This window comes from Cervus canadensis, chromosome 24 (assembly GCF_019320065.1).
Source record: "Cervus canadensis isolate Bull #8, Minnesota chromosome 24, ASM1932006v1, whole genome shotgun sequence".
Taxonomy (NCBI): Eukaryota; Metazoa; Chordata; class Mammalia; order Artiodactyla; family Cervidae; genus Cervus; species Cervus canadensis.
Window position 1 is genome coordinate 38109111 of NC_057409.1, and position 27286 is coordinate 38136396.

Genomic DNA, 27286 nt, shown 5'->3' on the forward strand with positions numbered 1-27286 from the left:
GGAAAGGAATTCCAGTCCTGCATCTACAAGACTTTTTGTTCTCAACAAATTTGCTTTCTTCCCTGTTCTGTTTCTCTCTCTGCAGGTAATAGAGGGAAAGCTGGCTCCCTTCTTGGGCAAGGTCATTAAATTTGCTGCCTCACACGTGTATAGCTGCAGTCTTTGTAGCCAGAAGGGGTTCATCTGTGAGATCTGTAACAACGGAGAGATCCTCTACCCTTTTGAGGACATTTCAACAAGCAGGTACAGAATCTCTTGTCTTATAACAGTATACCTGGATATGTCACATGCAGTGTTATTGGGCCCGATCGGGCCAACCACTATGTCTCTGTCTCTGCATCAGATATCCCGTTTTCCTGGAGAATATTATTTACCCTTTGGTTTCCTACATTTATTTCCAACTCACCTTGCTACCTTTATCCAGAATGATAAAACAAAGTTGCAAAAAAAACCATAGTCTAGATCTGCCTTGTTTGGTAACAAAGAGTATTCAGCTTCATTTTTTAGAATAAAGATGGCAGTGGAAGAATTCTCACAACCATCGCAGGGTCAAGTGATAGGCTATGGAAATCGTAGCCTCAGAGGAAGACCCACACCGGATGGATGACTAGGAAGAAAACCAGAGGACACTGCTAAACAGCTGTCTGGCGCACCACATGCTCTTCTCTATAGATGCACTACAGTCTAGTGATGAAAGGTTTAGGATCCAAAGGAGAGAAAAGTGGGCGTCCATGTGGGATTATTTTTCTAACCAAAGTAATATTTGGGTATCATCACTTCCATTGATTGATGGATGATGTTTTCCCCCCGACTTAAGAGCAGGGTTTTTCCTGTTGCCTGTTTCTTGCGTCATAAAATGATACATATCACTTTTCCTTTTATTCCAAAAGCCTAAGAGGAATATACATTGTTTGTGCATAAGTGCATTGGCTTCTCTGGGCATGAATGTCATGGCTCATTTCCCACCCTGCTGGGCTCACTTACTCTGTGGTTCAGAATAGAAGGTGAGGCATGTAGCCGGGGAGAGTTGAAGCTTGTGTGGTAGAGCTAAGATATTAAGAGTCCACTCAGCCCTTCTGGCCTCTTCTTAAACCCAAAGACTATTTGTAAATGTCTAGGTCCCACACACGGAAAGACAGGCACATAAACATAAGATTCCCTACACATACACACACACACACGCTACTCCTGCCTCCAGTTTCCTGAGTACTGTTATTTAGCTCATAGCCTAAAGATTATATACTTCTTAAAAATGCATACCACACAAAAACTTGTATACAAATGTTCATAGCAGCAGTATTCATAGTAATCAAAAATTAGAAACAATATAAATGCCTATCAGCTAATGACTAGATAAACAAAATGTGATATTATCCACATAGTGAAATATTATTCCATCTAAAAAGGAATGATTATATGCTGCAGAGTGGATGAACCTTGAAGCCATTATGCTAAGTGCAAGAAGCCAGACACAAAAGCCCACATATGTTCTATTTATATGAAATGTGCCCAAAAGACAAAACCATGGAGACAGAAAGCAGATTTGTAGGTGCCTAGAGCTTGGGGAAGGGGGAAAGAGAATAACTACTGATGAGCATGGACTTAATGGGGGGTGGTGATATAAATGTTCTAGAATTGGATAGTGGTGATGGTTATACAGTCTTGTGAATATACTAAAAAGCAGTGAATTTTACACTTTAAAAGAGTGAGTTTTATGTGAATTTTACTGCAATAAAAAATGTTTAATAAAAAAGTAAAAATTAAATTAAAAAAATATTTCCAACTGAATATGCCATATATTCTGGGCCTTAAAAGAAGTCTCAATAAATTTAAAAGATTGAAACCATACCAGATGTGTTCTCTGAAACATGGAATTAAGATCTCCATTAGAAAAAAATTTTGAAAAACCCCCAAAGTATTTGGAAATTAAATAATATACTCTAAAAGCCCATGTATCAAAGAAGAAACCCACCACAAGAGAAATTTTTTAAAAATTTTAAACAGCAGTAAGTTCACCATTTTAATGTATCAATTTTTAAGATAATTTTTGTAAGTCTTTATTGAATTTGTTACAATATTGCCTCTGTTCTATGTTTTGGTTTTTTTGGCTGTGAGGCATGCAGAATCTTAGCTCCCCAACCAGGGATTGAACCTGCAACCCCTGCATTGGAAGGTGAAGTCTTAAACACTGCCAGGGACATCCCTAAAATATTTTTAAATGAATGAAAATGAAATACAAAATATCAAAATGTGTGGAATGCAGCTTAAGTAGTTCTTTGAGTGAAATTTATAGCTATAAACACCTATATCAGAAAAGAGGAAAGAAGTTCTCAAATTAATAACCTAAAATTCCTCTTTAAGAAACTTATGAAAAGCAAAGTAAATCCAAAGCAACCAGGAGGAAAGAAAGAATTAAGATTAGAGAAGATATCAATGAAATAAAAAGCAATAAGTCAATGAAACCACACATTGGTTCTTTGAAAAGATTAACAAACTTGATAGTCTTTTAGGTAGGCTGACCAAAAAATTAAGAGAGAAGATACAGATTGCCAGTATCAAGAAAGAAAAAGGGTATAGCAATTAAAAGAATTTTTAACAGGCAGTATAAACAACTTCATGCCAACTTAGATTAAATGGATAAATTTCTAGAAAGACAAACAAAACTGACTCAAGAAGAAATAGAAATATGAATAGGCCTTCAACAAGAAATGGAAATAGTAATTTTTAAATCTTCCCATGAAGAAGTCAGATGGCTTCACTGGTGAATTTTGTTGAATATTTGAAGAAATAACACCAATTCTTTACACCATGATAAAGAGGGGCATTATATAATGATAACTGGGTCAGTTCTTCGAAAAAAAAATAACAGTCTTTAATGTGTTTTGAACAGAGAGTCAAAAATGCATGAGGCAAAAACCAACAATTGCATGGAGAAACAGATGAATCCACAATTATATTTAAGTATATCCATTATTATAGTTGGGCTTCCCTGGTGTCTGCAATGCAGGAGACCCTGGGTTGGGAAGATACCCTGGAGAAGAGAATGGCAACCTACTCCAATATTCTTGCCTAGGAAACCCCATGGACAGAGGAGGCTGGTGGGCTGCAGTCCATGGGGAAACAAAGAGTCAGACACAACTGAGCAAATAATAATTATTATAGCTAGAGACTTCAGCACCCCTTTGTCAGTAACTGACAGATCCCATAGGCAGAAAATCAATGAATGTATAGTTAAATTGAAAACCACTATCAACCAACTGAATATAATGGACATCTATGTCAATTCATGTGGTCCATCCAAAAACAGAATATACATTCTTCTCAAGCTCACATGGAATATTTACTAAGAGAGAGACCACATTCTGGGCCATAAAACACATCTGGACAAATTTTAAAGAATAGAATTTATGCGAAGTACAGTCTCAGACCATAATGAAATTAAACTGTAATCAGTAATAGAAAGATACTTGCCAAATACCCAAATATTTGAAAATCAACAGTATACCTTTAAATAATATGAGTTTATAACTTACGTCCACTTAAAAATCTACATGTGGGTGTTTATAGCAGCTTTATTCCTAATTGCCCCAAACTGGAAACAACCCAGTGGATGGGTAAGGAAACTGTAGTATATCCATATAGTACAGTGTTATTCAGGGATAAAGGAAATGAGCTATTATGCCATAAAAGGACGTGGAGGAAACTTAAGTGCATATTATTGAGTGAAAGAAGCCAATCTGAAAAAGTTACTTACTATATGATTCCAAGTATGTGACATTCTGAAAAAGGCAAAACTGTACAGATGGTAAGAAAATCAATGATTACCAGGGTCTTTTCTGAGAGAGGGTAGGGAGGAATGAATAGGTGAAGCACAGGAAGTTTGGGGGCAGTGAGATTATTCTACATGATTCTGTAATGGTGCATGCATGACATTATACATTTGTCAGAACTCATAGAACCGTACAACACAGAATAACTCTTTATTTTAAACTGTGGACTTCAGTTAATAATATACCAATATTGGTTCATTAATTGTAACAAACTGCTACACTAATGCAAGATGTTGATAATCGGGAAAACTGGAGGCTAGTCATAATATGGGAACTCTGTACTACCTACTCAGTTTTCCTGTAAATCTACAACTGTCCTTAAAAATATTGTTGCTGTTTAGTTGCTAAGTTGTACCCAACTCTTTGGAACCTTGTGTACTATATAGCCTGCCAGATTCCTCTATCCATGGGATTTCCCAGGCAAACACCAGAGTGGGTTGCCATTTCCTTCTCTAGGGTATCTTCCCGACCCAGGGGTCAAACCCACATCTCCTGGGTTAGCAGGTGGATTCTCTACTGGCGAGCCATCAGGGAAGCCCTATCCTGAAATATAAAACTTGTTAAAACAGTTCATTCAGCAGAACATTTGGCTCAAAGATCAAAGCTGAAAAGTTTTAATAAACTTTATTAGAACAACTTTAGATTTACAGAAAAACCACAAAGATAATACAGAAAACTCCTTTGTATTCCATACCCAGTTTTCACTATTAACATCTTACATTAGTATGGTACATTTGTTACAGTTCATGAACCAATATTGATACACAATTATTAGCTAAAATCCATAGTTTTTTTTTTTTTCTGATTTCCTTAGTTTCTACCTAGTCATCTTTTCTGTTCCAGAATGTCACATGACGTTTAATTGCTTCATCATTCTCTGCTCTGCGGTGGTACCAATCTTTCAGACTTTGTTTTCATGGCCTTGACAGTTTTGCAGGGTACTGGTCAGGTATTTTGTACAGTCCTTCTATTGGGACATACTTGTCTTTCTTATGATTATACCAGGTTCTATGGGTTTGGGAGGAAGAACAAAGAGTGTTCATTTCCATCGTGATTTTCATCATGATGTCGTATCGTGGGTACATACTGTGAACAGGACTGATCACTGTAGCCTTGTGTCTTCACTTCATAGTGACTCATCCCCCCACCCACTCCCATCTCCTTTTTATACTTTCCTTCTGGAAGTCAGTATGTTCGACCCACACTTAAGCAGTGGGGACTTATATGAGTGCAATATGTAGAGTCAGTTGGAATTCTTCTGCCTAAGAGATGTGTTTCTTCTTTCCCATTTATTTTTTCAATTATTTATTCATATCAGTATGGACTTGTGCATATTTATTTTATGTGTGTGTGTTAGTCCCTCAGTCATGTCTGACTCTTTGTGACCTCATGGACTGTAGCCTACCAGGCTTCTCTGTCCATGGAATTCTCCAGGCAAGAATACTAGAGTAGGTTGCCATTTCCTTCTCCAGGGGATCGAACCTGGGTCTTCCTGCATTGCAGGCAGATTCTTTACCATCTGAGCCACCAGGGAGCCCAAAATACATAAAATAAATAAAAAGTATGTATTTTGTACTTTGGGTTGTAATCCAGTACCACGTGCTTGTGTTACTCGAACCGTTGCGGTTTTAGCCTTTTAAGCTCTTTCAGTTGGCTCCTGTGTCCCCTTGGCATATCATGGTGATTATGGACGTTTTGGTGTTGAGCAGTTCCTTACTTTCTAGCACTGCCCAACGCTCCTAGCTCATCTTACATAATTCCTGCCCTAATCCTAGAAGCAGCCATTTCTCCAGGGGGCCCCTGCTCCTTTTTAATAGAGAATATTAGAAACCAGAATTGGGGTGCTGGGGTGCACACACGTTTAAAGCTCCCAGTCTCGGTACTTGTCTCTTGCAGGGCAGAGGCGCTCCTCTCTCACTGCACATCTGGGTCTCCTGTTAGATCTGGCTTCTTTAAATCCCCAGAATCGGTATCTTCAAAGACTCCCCATGTGATTCCGAGTCACATGCAGGAGAAAGAACCCCTCCTCTAAGATACCTGTGGTCATGATCCAAGATGCTGGATTCTCACAACCAAAATGACCACATTAGCACAGCCATGGGTTCATAAGGCCTTTACCCTGTAGGAAGGAATACAGTCGGAATCCTCTGTTTCTCCCTTAGTCAGATTCAGCTCCCTTTATTTGCTTGCACAGATGTCCGAGTCTGAAGGAGCCCTGAGCCTTCCTGGAATTCCAGGTCCATAATACTTTCCGGGAACCTGCTGAGCTTCCTCATGGTGTTCAATTTCCACTTAAACGCTGGGCATGGATTGTACACGTCAATGGAAAAGGACAAACAGAAAGCCTCATAAAAGATTTACTGAAGGAAAACTGTAATCAGAAATTTAGAGTTGCAGATTTAAAACATATCTATAAAGATGTACTAAGTAAAGGCGGCACTGGTGGTAAAGAAGCCGCCTGCCAACGCAGGAAGCACGGCTGACCCGGGTTCAGTCCCTGGGTCGGGAAGATCCCCTGGAGAAGCACGTGGAAGTCCACTCCAGTATTCTTGCCTGAAAAATCCTATGGACAAGAGGAGCCTGGAAGACCACAGTCCGTGGGGTCACAAAGAGTGGAACACAACTGAGCACATACACATCCATAAATAAAAATAAATTTGAATAGTGGGATAAATTTTAAAATCTATGTGTAACTGAAATCTTTACGGATGAAGTGATGATAAATCAGGTTTGCTTGAAAATAATCTGATGTGGGAGGGAGAGGATAAATATAGACGAAAGAGATAAATATAGACGAAAGAGATAATCATTGAAGCGAGGTGATAGGTATGCAGGGGTTTATTATACTGTCCTCTCTACTTTCTGAATATGTTTGACATTTTCCATAGTAAAATATGTTTTAAAAATCTATATGTGAAAATCCTAGAAATTTAGTGAGGTTTTTACCACATACATGTCTAATCATCTTGGCTAAATTCAGCACCCCTGTGCCCTCAGAACTATATTTAATATCCTTTCAGACCCAACTATCATGTGAACAACATAATTACAATTCAGTAAAGAACATTCCACAAGCATTAGAACTATTCATTCCTTCAATAAATGATTCACTGAGCATATTATGTTTGTGCACTGGGCTGGGTTCTGGAGACACAGAGTGAACTCGGCATGCTCCTTGCTCACAAATAGTTGACGGTCTCCAGTAAGAGACAGACAAGACACCAGGCGGTTATGTTCACATGTGGGAGGAGCCACAGGAGAGGGGGTCGACCTGGGGTTCCCCTAAGGGGGGTGACATGCACTGTGGGTAGAAAGATGCTCCACAATTTCTCAACAGAGGAGAAAACTCCATGTTGAGCTCTAAAGCACTGATTCATGCCCTTCAGTATCAGCATATACCCAGTTCTAACATGCCTATTTGATTATGGCCATGTACCACCTGGACTTTCCAGGTGGCTCCGTGGTAAAGAATCTGCCTGCCAATCCAGGAGACATGGGTTCAACCCCTGGATCAGGAAGATCTCCTGGAAAAGGAAATGGCAACCCATTCCAGTATTCTTGCCTGGAAAATTCCATGGACAGAGGAGCCTGGCAGGCTACAGTCTATGGGGTCACAAAAGAGTTGGACATGACTTGGTCATTAAACAACAACATTATCAAACATCGGTCAACTCTAAGACTTTCTTTTCCTTATTAAATGAATTGTTCTGCAGAAGGAAACTTCACAAATGTATAATTTAGAAATAAAACCCTAGTAATAATTTCTAGAACAGCATCTCTGGCTGACATTAGCAACTATTCTGGGATTGTAGGGGAATGGCACTAATACTTACTAGTGCCAGCAGTTTTCATATCTCATCATTTAATTCTTCTACCAGTCCTCTGAGGAAGTATTGTTACCTCCATTTTTATAATGAGGAAACCTAGTTTCAGAGGAGGCAATTAACTTGGCCCAAGAGATAAAGCCAAAACGTGAACCCAGATATATCTGACTCTAAAATCGGTGCTTTTTCCATTGTACATCACCATTTTTTCTGTACCTATAGTCTTCAAACTGTTTTTGCAGCATACCCCCTAAAAGAAATTTGAAAATCGTATGTACCTGTTATTAAAGAAACCTCCTGGCAAAACTGTTCTTTACAATTTTCCCTTTATTTGCCAACCTGGATTTTTTTTATACTTGGAGCAGTGAGCTGGAGTTAGATTGGGCTGGGGGAAAGCTCTGCCTTTGTTTTGTGAAGTGGCTAAAGGGCTATCCTGAGGGGGCGGGGGACCTGGGAAAGGGGACCATAGCCAGGCTTCCCACTCTGTGCCGCCAGGGCAGGCCATGTTCGGCCAGGGGTACCTGTGGAATGAGGGCCTGCCTTTACCAGGTTTAGGAAGGCACATCCCAGATTAAACACATACCTCTCTCCTTTATGTAGGAAAACACTGAAATACAGGTTGCAAGATTTTGAATACAGGACAAAGATCCAGAATCACAAAACTGCTTTACTTGAGCCCAATCCAGCATTTACCCCTGTAGAGGACGGAAAAGAGAGCTCAGCTCTAGGAGAGAGGGACCTTCTGTGAAAACAATGGTCCAGGTCTACATCCTGAGGAAGCAGGAATGACAAAGCACAGCCTTCTTGATGGAGAGTAAGAAATAAGGGCTCTAACTTCTCAGAAAGACAAATCAGAAGATTAGATGGATAACAGCCCTAAGATGTATGGGAAAGCAACCAGTATAAAAGCAAAACAGTCACATAAACCCACAGAATGACCCAGAACTTAGGTTGTTTTTCTTTTTTAATCCTAAAATTACCTTCTGTCCAGCTTTCTTTTCAACATCTCTGCATATCACGGATCTTCTTTTGTTACTAAGGACAGAATGCGGCTGAGGAGGCCATCCTGCTTCACACATGTTTGTGAAGGTGCCCATCCTCAATCTTGAAATGTTTCCACATCACAAGGACATAAATGCTCCCTCTTAGATAACACTCTGCATGCGTTTTAACATAAGACTTACAAAATATACCAGCTATCATAACTCGGTTCCATCCTTTCAATCTGATACATTCAGCCATGTTGAATTTTTCATGTCACAGACAAGCCATCCCCACAGGTTTTCCAGTATGGAAAACATTGCACTTTAAGATTTAATGACCCCACTCCCTGTATTTAGATATGGAGTGAGCTTCCCTGGTGGCTTAGATGGTAAAGAATCTGCCTGCAGTGCAGGAAAAGAAGAAAGAAAGTGAAGTCACTCAGTCATGTCCGACTCTGTGACCTCATGGACTATAGCCTGCCAGGCTCCTCCATCCATGGGATTTTTCAGGCAAGAGTACTAGAATAGGTTGCCATTTCTTTCTCCAGAGGATCTTCCTGACCCAGGGATCAAACCTGGGTCTCCCACATTGCAGGCAGACTCTTTACCATCTGAGCCACAAAGGAAGCTCTGGTTCAATCCCTGGGTTGGGGAGATCCGCTGGAGAAGGAAATAGCTACCCACTCCAGTATTCCTGCCTGGAGAATTCCATGGACAGAGAAGCCCAACAGGCTACAGTCCGTAGGGTGGCTCAGTTGGACACAACTGAGCAATTAACATTTTGATTTTCACTTTCACTTTTGATGTAGGGTACTGTAAGAAGATTATACATCAATACATGAATTTGGTTTCCCTCGTAGCTCAGTCAGTAAAGAATCTGCCTGCAATGCAGAAGACCCAGGTTCGATACCTGGATCAGGAAGATCCCCTGGAGAAGGAAATGGTAGCCCACTCCAGTACTCTTGCCTAGAGAATCCCGTGGACAGAGGAGCCTGGCAGGCTACGGTCCCCGGTGTCTCAACAGTCGGGTATGACTTAGTGACTAAACCACCACCACAAGAATTTGGTGGGTTTCATATAGTAAGCATCCCATAACTATTTACTGTTTGGTCCAGCTCTCCCAAGTATGTTATGTGTGTTCATTAAGAACACTGACAGAGCTTTTTTAAAAAACTGATTAGTTCAGTTCAGTTCAGTCCAGTTCAGTCACTCAGTCGTGTCCAATTCTTTGCGACCCCATGGACTGCAGCATGCCAGGCCTCCCTGTCCATCGCCAACTCCCAGAGTTTACTCAAACTCATGTCCATTGAGTCGGTGATGCCATCCAGCCATCTCCTCCTCTGTCATCCCCTTCTTCTCCTGCCTTCAATCTTTCGCAGCATCTGGGTCTCTTCAAATGAGTCAGTTCTTTGCATCAGGTGGCCAAAGTATTGGAGTTTCAGCTTCAGCATCAGTTCTTCCAATGAATATTCAGGACTGATTTCCTTTAGGATGGATGGGTTGGATCTCCTTGCAGTCCAAGGGACTCTCAAGAGTCTTCTCCAACACCACAGTTCAAAAGCATCAATTCTTCAGCACTCAGCTTTCTTTGTAGTCCAACTCTCACATCCATACATGACTACTGGAAAAACCACAGCTTTGACTAGATGGACCTTTGTTGGCAAAGTAATGTCTCTGCTTTTCAATATGCTGTCTAGGTTGGTCATAACTTTTCTTCCAAGGAGGAAGCATCTTTTAATTTCATGGCTGCAGTCACCATCTGCAGTGGTTAATTAAGAGACTTTATAATACTGGCACTGAGTGAAAAAAGTCAGACAGGGAAAGACAGATAGTGTATGATATCACCTATAATGTGGGATCTAAAAAAGCAAACTCATAGATAGAACAGATCAGCAGTTGCCAGGGGTGGGGGTATGGAGTGGGCAAAATGAGTTAAGGGGTCAAAGGTACAGATTTCCGTTTATAAGATGAATACTGTATAGCATGGTGGTGGCGGCAGCAGCAGGCTTAGTCGCTACGTCATGTCTGACTCTTTGCGACCCTGTGGACTATAGCCCACCAGGCTCCTCTGTGCTGGGAATTTCACAGTCAAGAATACTGGAATAGGTTGCCCTTTCCTCCTCCAGGAGATCTTCCCAATCCAGAGATTGAATTGGAGATAGCAATACTATATCATATATTTGAAAGTTGCTAAGAGAATATATCTTAAAAGTTCTCAGCACAAGAAAAAAAAACTGTGACTATGTGAGGTGATAGTTAGCTAAACTTATTGTGGTAATCATTTTGCAACATGTACCTATATCGAATTATCATGTTGTATACCTGAACCTAATGCAATATTATATGTTAACTATATCTCAATAAACCTGGAAAAAAAATACTTATGAAGCTAGAGGAGCATTGGGCTTCCCTGGTTGCTCAGTCAATAAAGAATCTGCCTGCAATGCAGGAGACCCAGGTTCAATCCCTGGGTTGAGAAGCTCCTCTGGAGAAAGGAATGGCTACTCACTCCAGTATTCTTGCCTGGAGAATCCCATGGACAGAGGGGCCTGGCGAGCTACCGTCCATGGGGTTGCAAAGAGTCGGACATGACTGAACGACTCAACACTCAGGGGAGCATAGTTTCAGTCTGAAGTAACACTATAGCTTTCTACATAAGGTTGAAGCAGCTGATCTATCATTTCAAGTATTTCTCTGGCATGAGTGTTGGCCTAGGAAGAGTGATGACATGCCCTTGTCCTAGGAAGGCATCCCTGAGCGTGTATTCTTCCTGTGTTAGGGCATCTGCGGCTCACTGGTTATTCTTCTAAAAGGGTTACGTGTTTTGTTAAAGCGCTAGGGACTTGGAGAAGCAGACTGAGTGTTAGCTAGTAGTTAGCCGCTTCCCACTCTGCTTCAAGAAACCACGATTGCAGATAGGACCCTGAACTTACCAACACCAAACTCTTACCGGTTGAGTTAACATACTCGGACCCACATCCAGTCTGCCCACATTCACAGGAGACTCCCTACATTTGTCTACTGAGAACGAACACTGGCCGAGTGGAACAGCCCACAGTCAGTGAGTTTCTAAGAGGTCTTATCCTCTTTTTCACTTTTAAAATCTATTTTGTCAGGTTGTGCTGTGTTTAGTCGCTCAGTTGTGTCCTACTCTTTGCGACCCCGTGGACTGTAGCCTGCCAGGCTCCTCCCTCCATGGGGATTTTCCAGGCAAGAATACTAGAGTGGGTTGCCATGCCCTCCTCCAGGGAATCTTCCCAGCCCAGGGATCAAACCCAGGTCTCCCACACTGCAGGCGGATTCTCTGCTGTCTGAGCCATCAGGCAAGCCCTTTGTCAGGTTAGCTTACAGAAGAAAAAAAAAGTCTCCTAAAGAATTCAGTTCAAGCCCCATCACTTTCATCCATTTTGGCCAAACTCCAGAAATGTCTAGCTCGTACCAAAGAGCACGGGGACTCCTCGCAACACCTTGACCTCGGGAATTGGCCTTTGTCATTTTGCATCTCATTGCAATTCACATCATCCTGCCCCTGAGGACCCGAACTTGTTGGGGCATGGACTTTGTTCTTTGTCTTGGCACCCTCTGCCCTTCTTTAAGCTTCATAAACACACGAAGCTTCAAGTGCCTAACTGTAGTCCAACCTTTAAAAGGTTTGTTTAAAAAGAGAGAAAGAAAACTGCTTCATTATGAAGTATAGAATTACTTCTTCACACAGAACATGCTGAGATGGGCAATTCTTAGCACAACTTCAACAGTCCATTAAGAGCTGTGTTTCCCACTGCCCTAGTTTCCTTTAATTTGTTCATGGAAGGTAACTGTGGATGGAGATGGCTTTGCCCAAGTTGCCACTTAACATGCCTAGAAAATTATCAAACTCTGGATCTGTCAGTGACCTTACAAAGGCTTTTCCATTTTTCTGGGCAACCCTTTAGAGTTTGTCATTTCATGAAAGAGAGTTTCACGTTTGGGCAGGAATCTTTTGGTGGGAGTCAGGGGAGTAGGAGAAAACTCCTCGCACCACGCAGAAGCTGGTCTTCCCATGTAGCTTCCTATTTGCTCAGCCTTCAGTTTGTGTGAGTCCCTGCACAAACAGACCGAATACCTGGATTATGCCCTCATCTGGACTCGAATACACATACATTACATACCCTTTTTTCACTAATCAGCCTGACACATTCCTCTGTTGGTAAATGGTTCCAAAACAAACACTGTCGGTGCACCTAATTAGCAGGTTCGTGGGCTGTGCTTGGCAGTCCTGTTACATCCTGTTCAACAATAGGGAACAACAGCCTTGGCCGAGTCGGGTGTTAGGGAGGGAACAGCTTCCCCCCAATGCATATACGCTTTTTTAATGATATTTCCTTTCTGTGGCTTTTCTTGGGACGCAGCCACTCAGCAAGTATTGTAATGAGGTGTGGGATTCTCCCAGCAGCTCGAGGGAATTTGGACTCCTCCTCGTAGGTGCCTTTGCTGAGAAACCAGTGGTTTGCATCTGCTTAATGCTTCTTGCTCTCTTTCTCTTTCCTCTCTCTCTCTCTCTCTCTCTCTCCCTCTGGTGTTGAAGAGGAGCATATTAAGGAACTTTCTCCATAGTTCTCCAACTCCCCTGCCTATGTTCTAGAATCAAAATTACTAACAAAGATGGAAGGACCTGTAGAGACCATGTCAACATTTTTAGCGTAGAAACACTGAAGCCCAAAGAGCATGCAGATTTTGTGAGGGGCAGAAGGACACTGACTTACAAGATGGAATTCTGCTCCACTAGGCTACCTGACTGCCTGCTCTTCAATGTATGTATTGAGTGAGTAAAGGTTCTCCTTGATAAAAACTGGAGCACAATGCTCGTCTTTTTGGCTTTAAAACTTTGGTCAAAGAGTAACTTGGTAAATAACATTTCACCTTGGCCTGGTGGCTCCTATATTCACACATTGAAATGTTTCAGAACGTCTGCTGATACAGGCAGGACTTTTGTGTAATCCTCAGGACTGACCTGACCCTTTATGCCATTAAGCCACTTGATAAATACCGTGCATTTGTAAACACAATCCTAGCTGGTGAGGCTGCTATTGTTTTTTGAAGTCATTTGGTCACTTGAATAGATGGCTGTTGTCTCCCCCAGACATATTTCTTACCAAGTTTCTAGTTACGTGTCTGGTTAATATTGTGTTAGTCATCTTATCTCTAAGTATTTCAGTTAACCTAATTTTTTGTGGTTTGGAGTGGGGGTAAGTTATTTAACTCCTGTTTTACCTTTCCAATTGTAAAACTGATTGATGTTCATTAGAGAAAATGCTTAAAGTACATGAAAATATAAAGAAGAGAATTATCCATGCTTATGTATGCATATATATTTTTTAACAAAATTGAGATTGCATCATAGTAGAACCAGGAAAATAGTCATATTTAACCTGTATATTTTCACTAATAGGTAATTTTACAGGAAAAAAAAATGTAACTGGCTCTAAAATTGTGAAGATCCACTTAATAAACAGAGGCAGGCTAGTCCTCAGAAAAATCATTGGACTGATGACTTGAACGTCTAGATGTCATTCCTAACTCTGCCGCTCAGTTGCTTCGTGACCTTCAACAAGCCATCCCCTACCCCTCTACCTGTCGGCATGTGACACTGTTTTAAGCTCTTATTGACCAAAGTGAGAGCTTATGAGAGCTTTACTTCAGGTCCGTGGCTTAACATTTTGTATTAGTCTCTTGATAGTTTGTCATGACGTTTTCAGGGAAGTTGACTGCTTTTTTTTAATACAATCCACCCAAAGGGATTAAGATATAAATTCAAATATTGACTCAGTCCACCATTTTGAAATAATGTAGGATTCTTAAGGAAATAGACTCTGTTTTGCTCACTGCTCCATCCTCTACATCTAGAACAGCACATAGTAAATGCTCAATAAATCGTTTATGAATGGATGGTTTATTTTACTTTGGCTTTTCAAATCTGTACTTACCTATTTTATTTTAAATAGCTTTTAAGCTCATTTCAGGGAATTTGCCTGCTTAAATGTAGACATTGCCAAGATATCTGACTTTTATCGAGTGATCACTAACATTCAATTATATATTAGGGGCAGATGTGTTTTATTGGCCCAATGGAGACTTCACTGTCAAAACTTGAGCTTTGCTAAGCTACCCAGGTAACTTAATTTTCAAAACATCTTTTAGGTCACTTCTTAGTGTGTGCTTTTTCCTTCTCTGTGGGACTGTAAATAAGTAACCTGAATACACAATGGAGAAGAGAAAGAGTATTTACCTTTCCATATAAAAAATGTTGACTTTTCAGACTGAGCAATATGTTTTGAAATGAACTGTTTTTATACTTTAGAATTACAAGAGGTACAATAGTATGTTGGTTTTGTCAGTATGTGTTTATAATGGTTTGAGACTTTTTTCATCCAACTGTAGGGGTACAGATAGTATCCTGTTAGCTGTTTTCTTGTTCTTATTTCAGCATCTAATGTGCATTATCATATCTTTATTAAATCCTTTCAGTATTTTGAATATTAAACCACTCAATGCTGCATCAGGAAACATCTGCCTATGCCATCTATAGCTACCATTAATAATCGTCTGGTTCCTGATTCTCTCATAGTACGTAAAACAGAGTTAAAGGCACAGTTCATTGACATTTGCACTCTGTACAAAAGTTGCTCTTTAGACTGAATCGTATCAGAGCATAGAACTTGGGGAGCTTAGCAATCATTTACGCATTGCCCCCACACCCTGCAACACACTCCCCTTCCCCATTCCACTCCACCATCCATGGATGCCAGCATCCCCTGCAACACCATTCCCATAGGTAGTTGGAGATTCAGGCTGTCAAACAATGCAGTATCCTTTCTGCCTCACCATGTTACCAGCACTTGCCTGAATTTGAGGGAGGCAGAAAGCATCCTAGGAGGGGGAGGGTAAAAGACTACTGTGTAGCCTTAACTAGCTAGTTTCACTTACTTCTGGTGATGGATGAGGGTGGGGGTGGGTGTTCTCACCAAAATTAACGGGAAGAATTTTTTTGATGAGAGAACAGGGAAAGAGAGTATTAAAAGAAGTGAGTCTCATGAATCACAGTTAAGCAGTTAAGAATCCAGCTTGCAGTGCAGGGGATGCCCGCTCGATCTCTGGTCAGGGAACTAAGATCCCACATGCCACAGAACAACTAAGTCCATGCACCACAACTACAGTCCATGTGCAAGAGATCCCACGTGACACAACGTAGGAAGATCCCTGTTTTGAAGATCCCCAAACAGCCAAATAAATATTTTTTAAAAAATAATTCATGTGAAAAACAGAAATGCCTTTTATATAACCAGTAACATAATAGACTGACTTGCAAATAATGAACTAGTGACAGGTTTAAAGACTGCACTGGAAACATTGGAAGCCACTAATTTGAAGTAAGGTAACTTAAGCTAAAAGATCTAGTTAGGCTTGAACATGGGGAAGTTGAAGTATCTTAAAGCTCTTCTTTAAGAGGGGAGTTGACGCGTTCTTTTTCTAGAAAGAGGTGGTGGAGAGAAAGGAAATTTAAATTAAAAGACTTAGGTAGGAAAGCAGCTTGTATTAGTGATTGGAAAGAAAAACTTCAGAATTGAGAATGAAGAAACAAGCAGAATTTCCCTGGGAAGACAAGGGGTGGAGTTGGGTAGGATGACATTAGGGTGGAAGAGTGAAGCCTGAGTTAGCCTGAGGGAGGGCATGATTTTCATGCAGTCAGAAAGAGGCACCAGCCCAGGGGCTAAGGGACACAAATGATGTGAATGTCAGAGCAGCAAGCAAGAAAGGTGACTTTTCCCTTCCTCCGCTTTCCTGAGAGTTATGTAAAGTCCAGTTTAGAAGAGAGAGACCTGGGACTTCCCTGGTGGTGCAGTGGTTAAGACTCTGAGCTTCCGTTGTAGGGGGCGCAGGTTCAATCCCTGGTCAGGGAACTAAGATCTCACATGCTGCACTGCACGGCCAAAAAATAAATAAGTCTTTAAAAATGAGAGAGAGAGACCTCATTGGGCGAACCCTAATGCTTAGAAAGTACCTAAGAGCAGTTCTTAGCCCTCCTCCCCACCTACCCCCACAAAAGTTTCCTATCTCAGTTTTTCTCACTGAGGGGTCTAGAGGGCTTGCCCAAGTCACCTCCCAGAGACACTGAAAGGCTGAGTTATTAGTTAGCAAGCACGTTGTTAACCAGACCTAAGCAAAAGGCACCCACTGGCTTCTCCCAGTGAACGACCACAATGCTCCCCTTGAGTGTTTCCTTTGCTGATATACAACCCTCTAGCCTTCTCCACCCTAGTCCTGTCTTATGAGTCAATGTACACAGTGTTGAAAGAAATACAACTTGCAGTGACTTCCCGGTATCTAATGTGTCTGCTTATTACTTGTGTACATTGTATAACTATTCATAACTTTTTTTTAATTACTGTGTTATCAGTTTCAGGGGCTTCCCTGGTAGCTCAGCTGGTAAAGAATCCTCCTGCAATGCAGGAGACCCCAGTCTGATTCCTGGGTTCGGAAGCTCCCCTGGAGGAGGGAAGGGCAACCACTCCAGTGGTCTTGGGCTTCCCCGGTGGCTCAGATGGTAAAGAATCCGCTTGCGATGTGGGAGACCTGGGTTCCATCCCCATCCAGCTTTTACTAATATGCAGAGTGGAAGTCAAAGTTTCAAATAATGTTCTCACTGAATCAAAGGAGCTGCTAAAAAAAAGGCATATTGTTCCTGCATTTTTCTGTCATTCAGTGTTTTAAGCATTATTACATTATTTTTTCAGTGTATTTGGTTCAAGCACAGTAGGCTAAAACCTTATACATTATTGGGCAGTTAAACCATGTTTTCTAATCTAATAAACATGTTCACAGTCTATTAGTTTAACCCACCAAAAGCTAATACTTTTGTCACTGTATAAAGGTAAAAATAAATAACTGAGATGTTCAAAATGTCAAATATCTAAAGTAAAGATTGAAAAAAAAAATTCAGAATTGGTCCTTGATTACCTGATATGTTTATACTGGTGCATCTCTTTTTAAATAAAAGTAAGAAATGAAATTATAAATGTAATTGGTTGATGATATACATTTCAAATTTTTTCATTTAAAAAAACATAAAGATGGGCAGCATTGAACTTAATAGAGTCAAGACAGAATCTTATAACTCTTTGGGCAGTAGTGGTGGTTTAGTCGCTAAGTCGTGTCCAACTCTTGCAACCCCATGGACTGTAGCCCGCCAGGCTCCTCTGTCCATGGGATTCTCCAGGCACGATACTGGAGTGGGCTGCCATTTCCTTCTCCAGGGGATCTTCCCGTCCCAGGGATTGAACCCAGGTCTCCTGCATTGCAGGCAGATTCTTCACCAACTGAGCTACAAGGGAAGCCCTCTTTAGATTAATTAACTCTTTAGATTATATTAATTATAATTAATTAGTTATATTAATTATAACTCTTTAGATTAATTCTAAAGTTGTTTACTTGAAGGGAGACTGTTTTTTACCAGATATCTGAATGTATTATAAAACAGTATACTGTTTGGACTTCCCTGGTGGTCCAGTGGCTAAGATTCTTCACTCCCAATGCAGGGGGCTCTGGCTTGACCAGTTCCCTTGTCAGGGAACTAGGTCCCAAGATGCTACAACTAAGAGTTTGCGTGCTGCAACTAAAGTCTCACATACTGTGACAAAGACTGAAAATCTCCAGTGCCATAACTAAGACCAAGCACAACCAAATAAATAAATAAAAATATTTTTTAAAATAAAATTTAAAAAGCAGTATAGTGTTGGCATAGGAAAATAAATCAGTGGAATAGGATTTCAGAAAGCATGGAGATAAATCTAAGTTATAGGGAAATTTAATGCACAATAAAGGTAGCACAGCAAATTAGTGACACAAAAATGGATCATTCCATAAAAGGAACTGGGAACCAGACAACCATGGGAGAAAGAAAAATAATGCTGGATTTTACCATACTCCTTACGTCAAGATAAATTCCAAATGGATCAAATATGTTAATATATAAAACAAACAAAACAAAAACCCATAAAGTACTAGAAGAAAAGAAGGTGGATATTTTTATCATCTTAAAATGGGGAAGGTCTCTTTAAACTTGACACAAACCCAGAAGCCATGAAAGCAAAATGCTTTTAAATACATTTTTTAAAAGTTAATGCCTAAAATTTTACAGATAAAGGCAAATATAAACAGGAAACTTGGAGAGATATTACCACACATGTGACAAAGCATTAATTTCCCGAATATAAAAAAAAAATCTATAAAATCACTAGAAAATGTGCAAAGGACACAAACCAATATACAAAAATATGCAAATGACCAATGAATATAAGAACAACTCCATTTTGTGATAAAGAAAAGCAAAATAAAATGAGATGCTTACTTAGCTATAGGAAAATATTAATAGACATGAAATGTAAAGTCCTATGTAAAAACAGTAATTAACATCACTTCCTATTTCATTTTGCTAAGTCCATGTTTTTGTTCTAAGTATTTAGAATGAAAAGTGAAAGTCATTCAGTCGTGTCCAACTTTTTGTGACCCCGTGGACTATAGCCTGCTAGGCTTCTCGTCCATGGAATTCTCCAGGCCAGAATACTGGAGTGGGTAGCCATTCCCCTCTCCAGGGGATCTTCCTGACCCAGGGTTCAAACCCCAGGTCTCCCAAACTGCAGGCGGATTCTTTACCATCTGAGCCACCAGGGAACCCCAAGAATACATAGAATAGCTCTGTCTAATATATTAGACAGACCAACTGCCTTTGGAAATGATTGGCCTAGAGCAGTTGTTTTTAAACTTTTTTATTCATCAGAATTCTCTGGAGGGCTGGTTAAAATAGAGTGACAAGCCCCACCCTGCAGTTTATAATTCAGTAAGTCTGGCGTGGAACCCAATAATTTGCATATCTAACAAATTCTCTGGTGACGCTGGTTTGACTAGTCCAGGGACCACACTTTGAGAACCATTGGCCTGGAACACATTGAGTATTAGAAAATAAAGTAATACTGTGTTGTAGAAACTTGTATTGATGAGAAGAGACAAATAAGGAAATAAGTAATGACAAAACACTTTGGGTCTTTTATTTGACTGCCTTTCTCCTTTTAAATTTACATCATTTAACTTATTCCTAAGCAACTAATCATGCTGTTTAAACTAGATTTACCTTCTGAATGTTTTTGCACTTTTCTGATGTACCCATGCTTGACAGTTTCTTTTATTTGTGTTCCATTAAGTGTCTTGAGGAACTGAAATGTAGTATGTTAAATACAAGTAAATCCCATCAGAATCTTGGTATCTATCTTTATAAATTATTGTTTCTTTTAAAGAGGTTTACTTCAAACCTTGACAGTTAAATTTTTCAGTTTTACATTTTAAAGGTAGGCTGGTAAATTAAACAGCAGTCTATATATATAAGCCAAGATCATTTTTTTTCAAATCTGCATTAGCCTAATAATATTCTTATATTTACTGTCTTTATCTTAGATGTAGCAAGATATTTCTAAACATCTCTTAGACTCTTAGATATTTTGAACTACTTTAGAGGTTTTCACAGAAAGTCATTGCTCTTATTTATGGTTTTTTAATGGGTACAATCATGATATATCCTAGCTGTTCACAAAAATTGTAGAAAATTTTAAAATCCTCCTTCAGTTTACTTTTTCTAATATTAAAACAAGATTTTCCTAAAGTAATCCCAAGAAGTAATGGACGTTTGTCTGTTGAGAATGATATTAACTGCCAAGTGAACTATTAAAAAAAAGAAACTTAGAAGTGTCAGAAATTCCAGTTTTTCCCTATCTCCAAAAAGATATTTCATTCGGGTCAAATCTATTATGATTTTACATACATAGAGTATTACCGAGAAGTCCTGTCACCACCTGCAAATTAGCAAGAAGCATTTATTAAGCATTAGCACTAAAGATAATGGTGAGTTACTGTCCCCAGTAGGGTAGCAAAATTAGCAAATGAATTAATTAACCCTTGTTTACATTCTATTTTCAAAGCCAAGATTTTAAGTAAAGCTCTTGTCAAAGGTATTAGCTGAGCTTGGGTTTACAAACTAAAAGTGCAAGACCTGTGAAAGCCAAATGCTTTGTGGGCTGTAATCAGGGAAAAAACCTTCCTTAATTAACTTCAGGGATTAAAAGGTAAATAAAAAGATCATTTCAGGGCATACCAATTGTTCTTCCCAGATTTGAGTCTTAGCAGGTATTTGCAGATATACTAAATAACTTAAATGGTCATGTGGCTAGTAACTGTGGAAAGAGGGCCAGATTTAAGTTAGAAGACAGAAATCACAGCCAAAGTTGACTACCATTTACTAGTTCTGGGACCAGAGAAGCCACCAGTTATTTTATTATTTCATTTCATGTTTACCTATTTACTGAGTGACTTATTTAAAAAGGGAATACAACTAGGAGAGCTATTTTAAGGATAATTTATGTAAAAATAGGGGCAAAGGGCCATATAGGTGTTGTCTGATTTAAATATCTAATTTGTGCATTTTACAATTCAGAACTACTGGCCCAGCTTTACAAATTAGCACATAACATGCCTAAATCTGCCAGACATTTAGCCAAAGGCACTGGATCTTTGACCTTTTCTAGTCTCATAGAACTCCAGTCAAACTATAGGGGATACCTTTTCACTACCCACCTCCCTACCCCCAGCCAAAAAAAAAAAATCACAGTTAACAACCCTAAATGCGATGGACCCAGATGCAGCTCATCCCTGCCCTCGCTCTCCGAGGAGCCGGACCCTTTATTGTCTCCCTTTCCCCTCCCACCTGCTTCTCCTGGGTCAGACAGAACCCAGGGGCACCTGGAGAATGGATTTCCGGTTATCCCAGCACAAGGCTTGCTCATTCATTCATTCAAAAGAATGAATCTGTTAGATTGTATCATCTAGTTAAATCATATTTAATTCATTTTACCTTTGAATGTTTAGTAACATATTCTGTGTATTCTTCTAAACAGCATACTTATAGCTATGTATATACATGCATAGCACACATACACACACAGAGACAGACACGCCGTACATGATACTGGCTGGTTTCCTATTTAAGCAAATTATAAATTGTTTGCTGACATCCATTGACTGACTCAAGAACAGAAGGAAACACCAACCCCAAACATGAAAATAACCAGGCCCCAATGACTGACCTCCCTTAGCTGAGAGATTTGAATAATCATCTTGGTTTCTGAGAAAAACCGATAATAACTAGTGACCCTGTGAGGCGTCTTACAGAGCAGCCATGCCCCAAACCACACACGCATGCCTGATCACGTGCACTCACTCTGCGCCCCACCCTTTTCATCGTGGGCGCCCCTGAGTGGAAATCAGCCAGAGCTTACCCTGCTGTGGGCCTGTCTTTCCCTTGTCAGAGATCCAACCAAGCTAAGCCTGAATTTCAATCCTAGTGAAATATCTGAGGTCATTGCCTGAGCCAAAAATAAAAATGCAGCCAGGGAGGAACCCAACATGAACAGAGCAGAAGCATCTCGGTGACCTGAACCTGAGGCAGAGGCCTCCAGCAGCTTCCTGTGACCTCCCTGTGTGCGGCTAGGAGCTGGAAGGGCACAGACAAAGCCCTCATCAGCCTGTCTCTAATTGGTTTCACATCATCAGCATTCCAGAACAGGAAACTCTCAGCAGCCAGAAATTCTTGCTTCTTTGCCATAGTATTTGAGAAGCAAGCCTTTTCCCCTGCACATATTTAGTTCTGTTAGTTTTGTCACAGGTGAGTTTTCTTAAATTTGATAGCTTGTAATAAGAACATCCTGTCTGTCCAATCTTTTGGCAGTTGACTTCGATTTCTGGGTTCTGGACCTCTCTTTCATTTGCTGTAGGTCAGTAAGCCAAGTTTTAGGGTTGTTTATAAGAAATCAACCCTGAATATTCATCATAAGGACTGATGCTGAAGCTGAAGCTCCAAACTTTAGCCACTTGATGTGGAGAGCTGACTCATTGGAAAAGACCTTGATTCTGGGAAAGATTGAAGGCAAAAGGAGAAGGGGGAGGCAAAGGATGAGATGGTTAGATAGGATTGCCAATTCAATGGACATAACTTTGAGCAACCAGGAGATAGTGGAGGACAGAGGAGCCTCTGCAGGCAGTGGGCTTGCAAAGAGTCAGACGTGACTTAGCAACTGAACAACAACAATAGAGTCTCGTTTGATGATGCCTTTATTAAGACATAGAATGAGATTTCTGTTTCCCCCAACTGGTGGAGATGTTCCTCTGCCCCGTTCCAAGGAAGGGGACCAGTTTACCAGGCGTGCACCGATCATTAGTGGTATTGACCCCTCGGGCTTCCGCAGACTCGGACCTCGAGTTGCTGCTTTCTCCTCACACACCCTCTGGTGTACACTGCACTGATTGGCACCTGGTCTTGTCCAGTGTGGCTGTCCCAATGTTTAAAACACAAAAGTAAGTACTTCCATGTAGGCTGGGGAATGACTGCTGCCTCTAGCCAGTCCTCACTCCCACAAAATAAAAACCCCTTAACATTTAACAATTCTGGGGATTTTTCTTGGGGAAAAGGGATGCTGATGAAGATTGGGAGAAGACTTAGAGAGAAGTCCTTAATGTTTAGTTGAAATTTTATTTGAAGGGGCAGAGTCAACTCCTTTTGGCCAAATTCCTGATGATCAGAGCTGTATGTACTAGTACATATAAGCTATTTCATCACTTGACTAATGAATGCCAATAACATTTAAAATCTCACTCTTTAAAAAAAATAAATAAATAAATAAATAAAATCTCACTTTTCACTTTAAGGCTCATTCATGCCCAGCTTGTCAGTTTGAGATTTTTCTGAGAAGGGACCAGCAGGGCTACATTCCCACTCATTCATCCACAGACCTGGGGCCAAGGAAGTTTGGAAGAAGAAGATAAAACCCAGAGTAGCTCTTTTTCCCCTGCACAAAATCTGCAGGTTGGAAGGAACCTTAAAGACCATCTAATCCAACTTTCTCTTAGCCTTCTGGGGAAAGTGAGGTTCCAAGATGAAGTAAGTTCTCCAAGATCCCAGTGATGCTAGGGCCATGATTTCAGGATTACTCTTTCTCATTGTGCTCTTCCTTCTGCTAGTAAGTGGCCTCACGGATATTTTACTGGTCTCCTTTCCATTGCAGAAGTCACTGAAACCAAACTGCTTCACAGTTAGGTAAAAGAGATTTATTTTATGGGGCAAATAGAAAAGTATTTGGTTTTGGTTCTCTAGATGGCTTAGATAGAACTCGAAGAAGGACAGAACGCCACAGAGAAATACCCTGGAAGTTCTTGGCCAAAGAGGGGATAAATGTGGTACAGGGTCAGTCACCAAGATGGCCTTTGGGGAGAATGGAAAAATCAAGGTGAGCTGACAGAAAGTTGAGGGTTACTTGTCAATGCATGGACTTCCCTGGTAGCTCAGCTGGTAAAGAATCTGCCTGCAACACGGGAGACCCCAGTTCGATTCCTGGGGTGGGAAGTTCCCCTGGCAAAGGGATAGGCTACTCACTCCAGTGTTCTTGCCTAGAGACTCCCATGGACAGAGGAGCACGACTGAGCGACTAACACACAAACTAATTTTAGAAACCACAGGATGGTTAATGCTAAGTGAGTTTCAGCTGTTTTAATCAAGTGATATGTTAAAATATGTATTTGTGAAAATGATGTGAATAAACACACTACACTGGACCTTATTGGTTAATTGGACTGTAAGCCCGCAGGGGATACTTGCAGGTTCCACCTGGAGAGGGCGCTGTTTATGTACTCCCTGGGTACCCTCTCAGTGATACCTTGTCCAGATAGGTTGAGTCAACGGTTCTCAACCCAGAAGGTTTCCTACCCCTGCCTGCCGCCCACCGCACCCCAGGGACAGTTGGCAGTGTCTGGGGGCATCAACGGGAGGAGCAGGGTTTGCCACTAGTATCCGGTGGGCAGAGGCCAGAGAGACGGTAAACATACTCCAGTGCTCAGAAGGTGGTGGTGTGTCTGCTCAGGCATGTCCGACTCTCTGCGACCCCATGGACTGTAGCCCACCAGGCTCCTCTGTCCATGGGATTTCCCAGGCAAAAGTACTGGCATGGATTGCCATTTGCTCCTCCAGGGGAATCTTTCGACCCAGGGTTCGAATCTGTGTCTCTTCCATCTCCTAAATTGGCAGACAGATTCTTTACCACTAGCGCCACCTGGGAAGCCCACAGCGTTGAGAATAGCACCACACAAAAAAGGACTATACGTCCCAAACATCACTAGTGCCAAGGTTGAGACCCCTGGACTAAGCGAAGCAGTGCATGCTTTCAAGGAAAAAATAGAGAAATCTATTGCACGGCCCTGTTATAGCAAGTATACGTATATGTGGTCACACCCTCCATAACGTGACACTGGAAAGGGAGGCCACACGGCCTTGGTTCTCCAGGGGCCACAGCAGGAGCCAAAACACTGCTGACTGCTGGACTGGATAACTCAGAAATGAAGGTGCTGGCTTTCATTTGCTGTATCACTGAGGAATGCCAAAGGGACGTTGCTCTTTCATCATCTGTAGCAATTTTCTGCCCAGACAAATACATTGGTAGCTTTGCCTTATAAAAAAGACGTGTTCCTTAAAAGTTATGTTTAATTGGATTTTGTATTTTTAATACAGTTATGAAATTCAGTAAAAACTAAGGGGTCAGTGAATCTTTTTAGTGTGAAAGGGCCTTTTTAGTAAAGTCCTATTCTCAAAGAAAAGAATACCTACATATTGCATTTTTAATGTAAATATTTTTTCCTGGACACTACATTTTTACTACAGAGCTCATAACTCTTATGTGAGAGTCTCTCTCCCTCCTTCCTTCTCCTGCCCTTGTTCCTTTTCTATAAAGGGAGGGTCAGGGGGAAAATTTAACACTACAATCTCTGAATTTGGGAAAGTCACTGATAAGTCTATCCACTTATACAGGTCAAAAGATGCCTGCAGGGTTACAGATTGTTAGAAAAACTAGGACTTGGTTCTATTTTGAAATCATTCATTTTTTATCTTACACTTCTTTTTTTTTTTCCAGTTAGTGACCTTTGGCTAGAAAGAGCAGGTGTACTTGGTCCCTGCGTCACCCCATGGGTGTTTGTTGCACCAGAAATATCTGATAAGACTCAATCTCTCCACTCACAGTGGGGTGGGAGAGGGGGATCAGCAGAGACAGGGCGTGGTACTGAAGGAACCCAGGGGTTGTCTCCTTATCAGCCATTCCCTGGGGTAACATCCCTAGGTGTGTAAGTCACGGACTAACTCAGCAGGATAGAGGAGGCAGGAAGGAGGAAATTTATTAAATAAAGTTATCATTCATCGCCCTTCAGTAGTAGAGGTGACAGAGGTGTGACCCACCCAGGACCGGCCACCGGGGAGGAGCCGGCCAGACCAGAGAGGCGCTAGGACACCTGCATTTACCCTTCACTCCCCGCCTGCACTCTCCCTGGGAAGGAGGGAGGGGTTGAGGCCAGGGCGATGATAAGGATGGCCCCACCACGTGGACAGCCCGGCAGCTCCAGGCAAGAAGGCAGGTGCTAGCGTCACCGTGGGAGCTGGTGTACACCCTCGCCTGCTCCTCGAACCACTTGCCGTTTGACCGGCCCTTCCACCTATATCCACCCGTTTTCGTCTGAGAACCCCACTGACTAGAAAGGAAGTCATTGTAAGTACCAAGAATATAAATTCCGTGCCCAAGGTCACTCAGAGAAAGATTTGAGATTGGGACACAAGGATTCTGACTTGAAGCCCCGCGTGTCCTGTGATCACACACTACTCCCACTTGGGTAAGCAGGCCTCAGGTACAAGCCTTGGCTGGGCTGCCGGGAGCCCTGGGTTCTCGCCTCTGCTCTGCCTTTTACTCACTGTGTCCTCGTGAGACAACTACTACTGCCCCTCTTAGAACCTCAGTTTTCCTCTCTCTGAAATGACAGGGTTGATCAAAGTGCCCTCAGGTCACCACGGTGGCATAGGTGAAATCAGGCTGAAATGAAGGCTTGCAGGAAGGCAGCAGGTAGCTGCTGACACTGGAAGAAGCCATCTCAGCTGTGTAATTAAGTGTTAACCGGGTGCCAGGAACTGTGCAAACACTGTATCTGTGATCCCATTTGAGCCACACAGCGCCAGATGAGGTACATGTTAATGGAAACCCGACTTAGCAGATAAGGAAATTGAAGTTCAGGGAAGTGAAGTAACTTCCTCAAGGTCACTGTCTTAGTCAGCTCTGGCTGTCATAGAGAATACCACAGACTGGATTTATTTCTTACAGTGCTGGCAGCTGGAAGTCCCAGGTCAGGGCTCAGCAGGGCTTGGTTTCTGGCCAGAGCGCTCTTCCTGCTTTGCAGACGGCTGCCTTCCTGCCTCAGTCCTTACATAGCCTCTCCTCCGAGTACAGGCCAGGGAAGAGAAGGGGCTCTCAGTTGTCCTTCTTGTTGTTGTTCAGTCGCCCAGTCATGTCTGTCTCTTTGTGACCCCATGGACTGCAGCACGCCAGGCCTCCCTGTCCCTCACCATCTCCCGGAGTTGCCCAAGTTCATGTTCATTGCATCGGTGATGCCGTCTAGCCATCTCATCCTCTGACACCCTCTTCTCCTCTGCCTTCAATCTTTCCCAGCATCAGGGACTTTTCCACTGAGTCATCTGTTTGCATCA

The 27286-nt window shown here is 41.5% G+C and overlaps 1 protein-coding gene across 1 annotated transcript in view; it reads left to right on the plus strand.

Moving 5' to 3' along the window:
- Window positions 1-27286, plus strand: part of PLEKHM3 (pleckstrin homology domain containing M3) — a 203934-nt gene that overhangs the window by 168097 nt on the left and 8551 nt on the right. The window contains exon 7 of the mRNA XM_043444821.1: window positions 86-243. Coding sequence (XP_043300756.1) covers window positions 86-243 — 158 coding nt within the window. The remainder of the gene's footprint in view (window positions 1-85; window positions 244-27286) is intronic.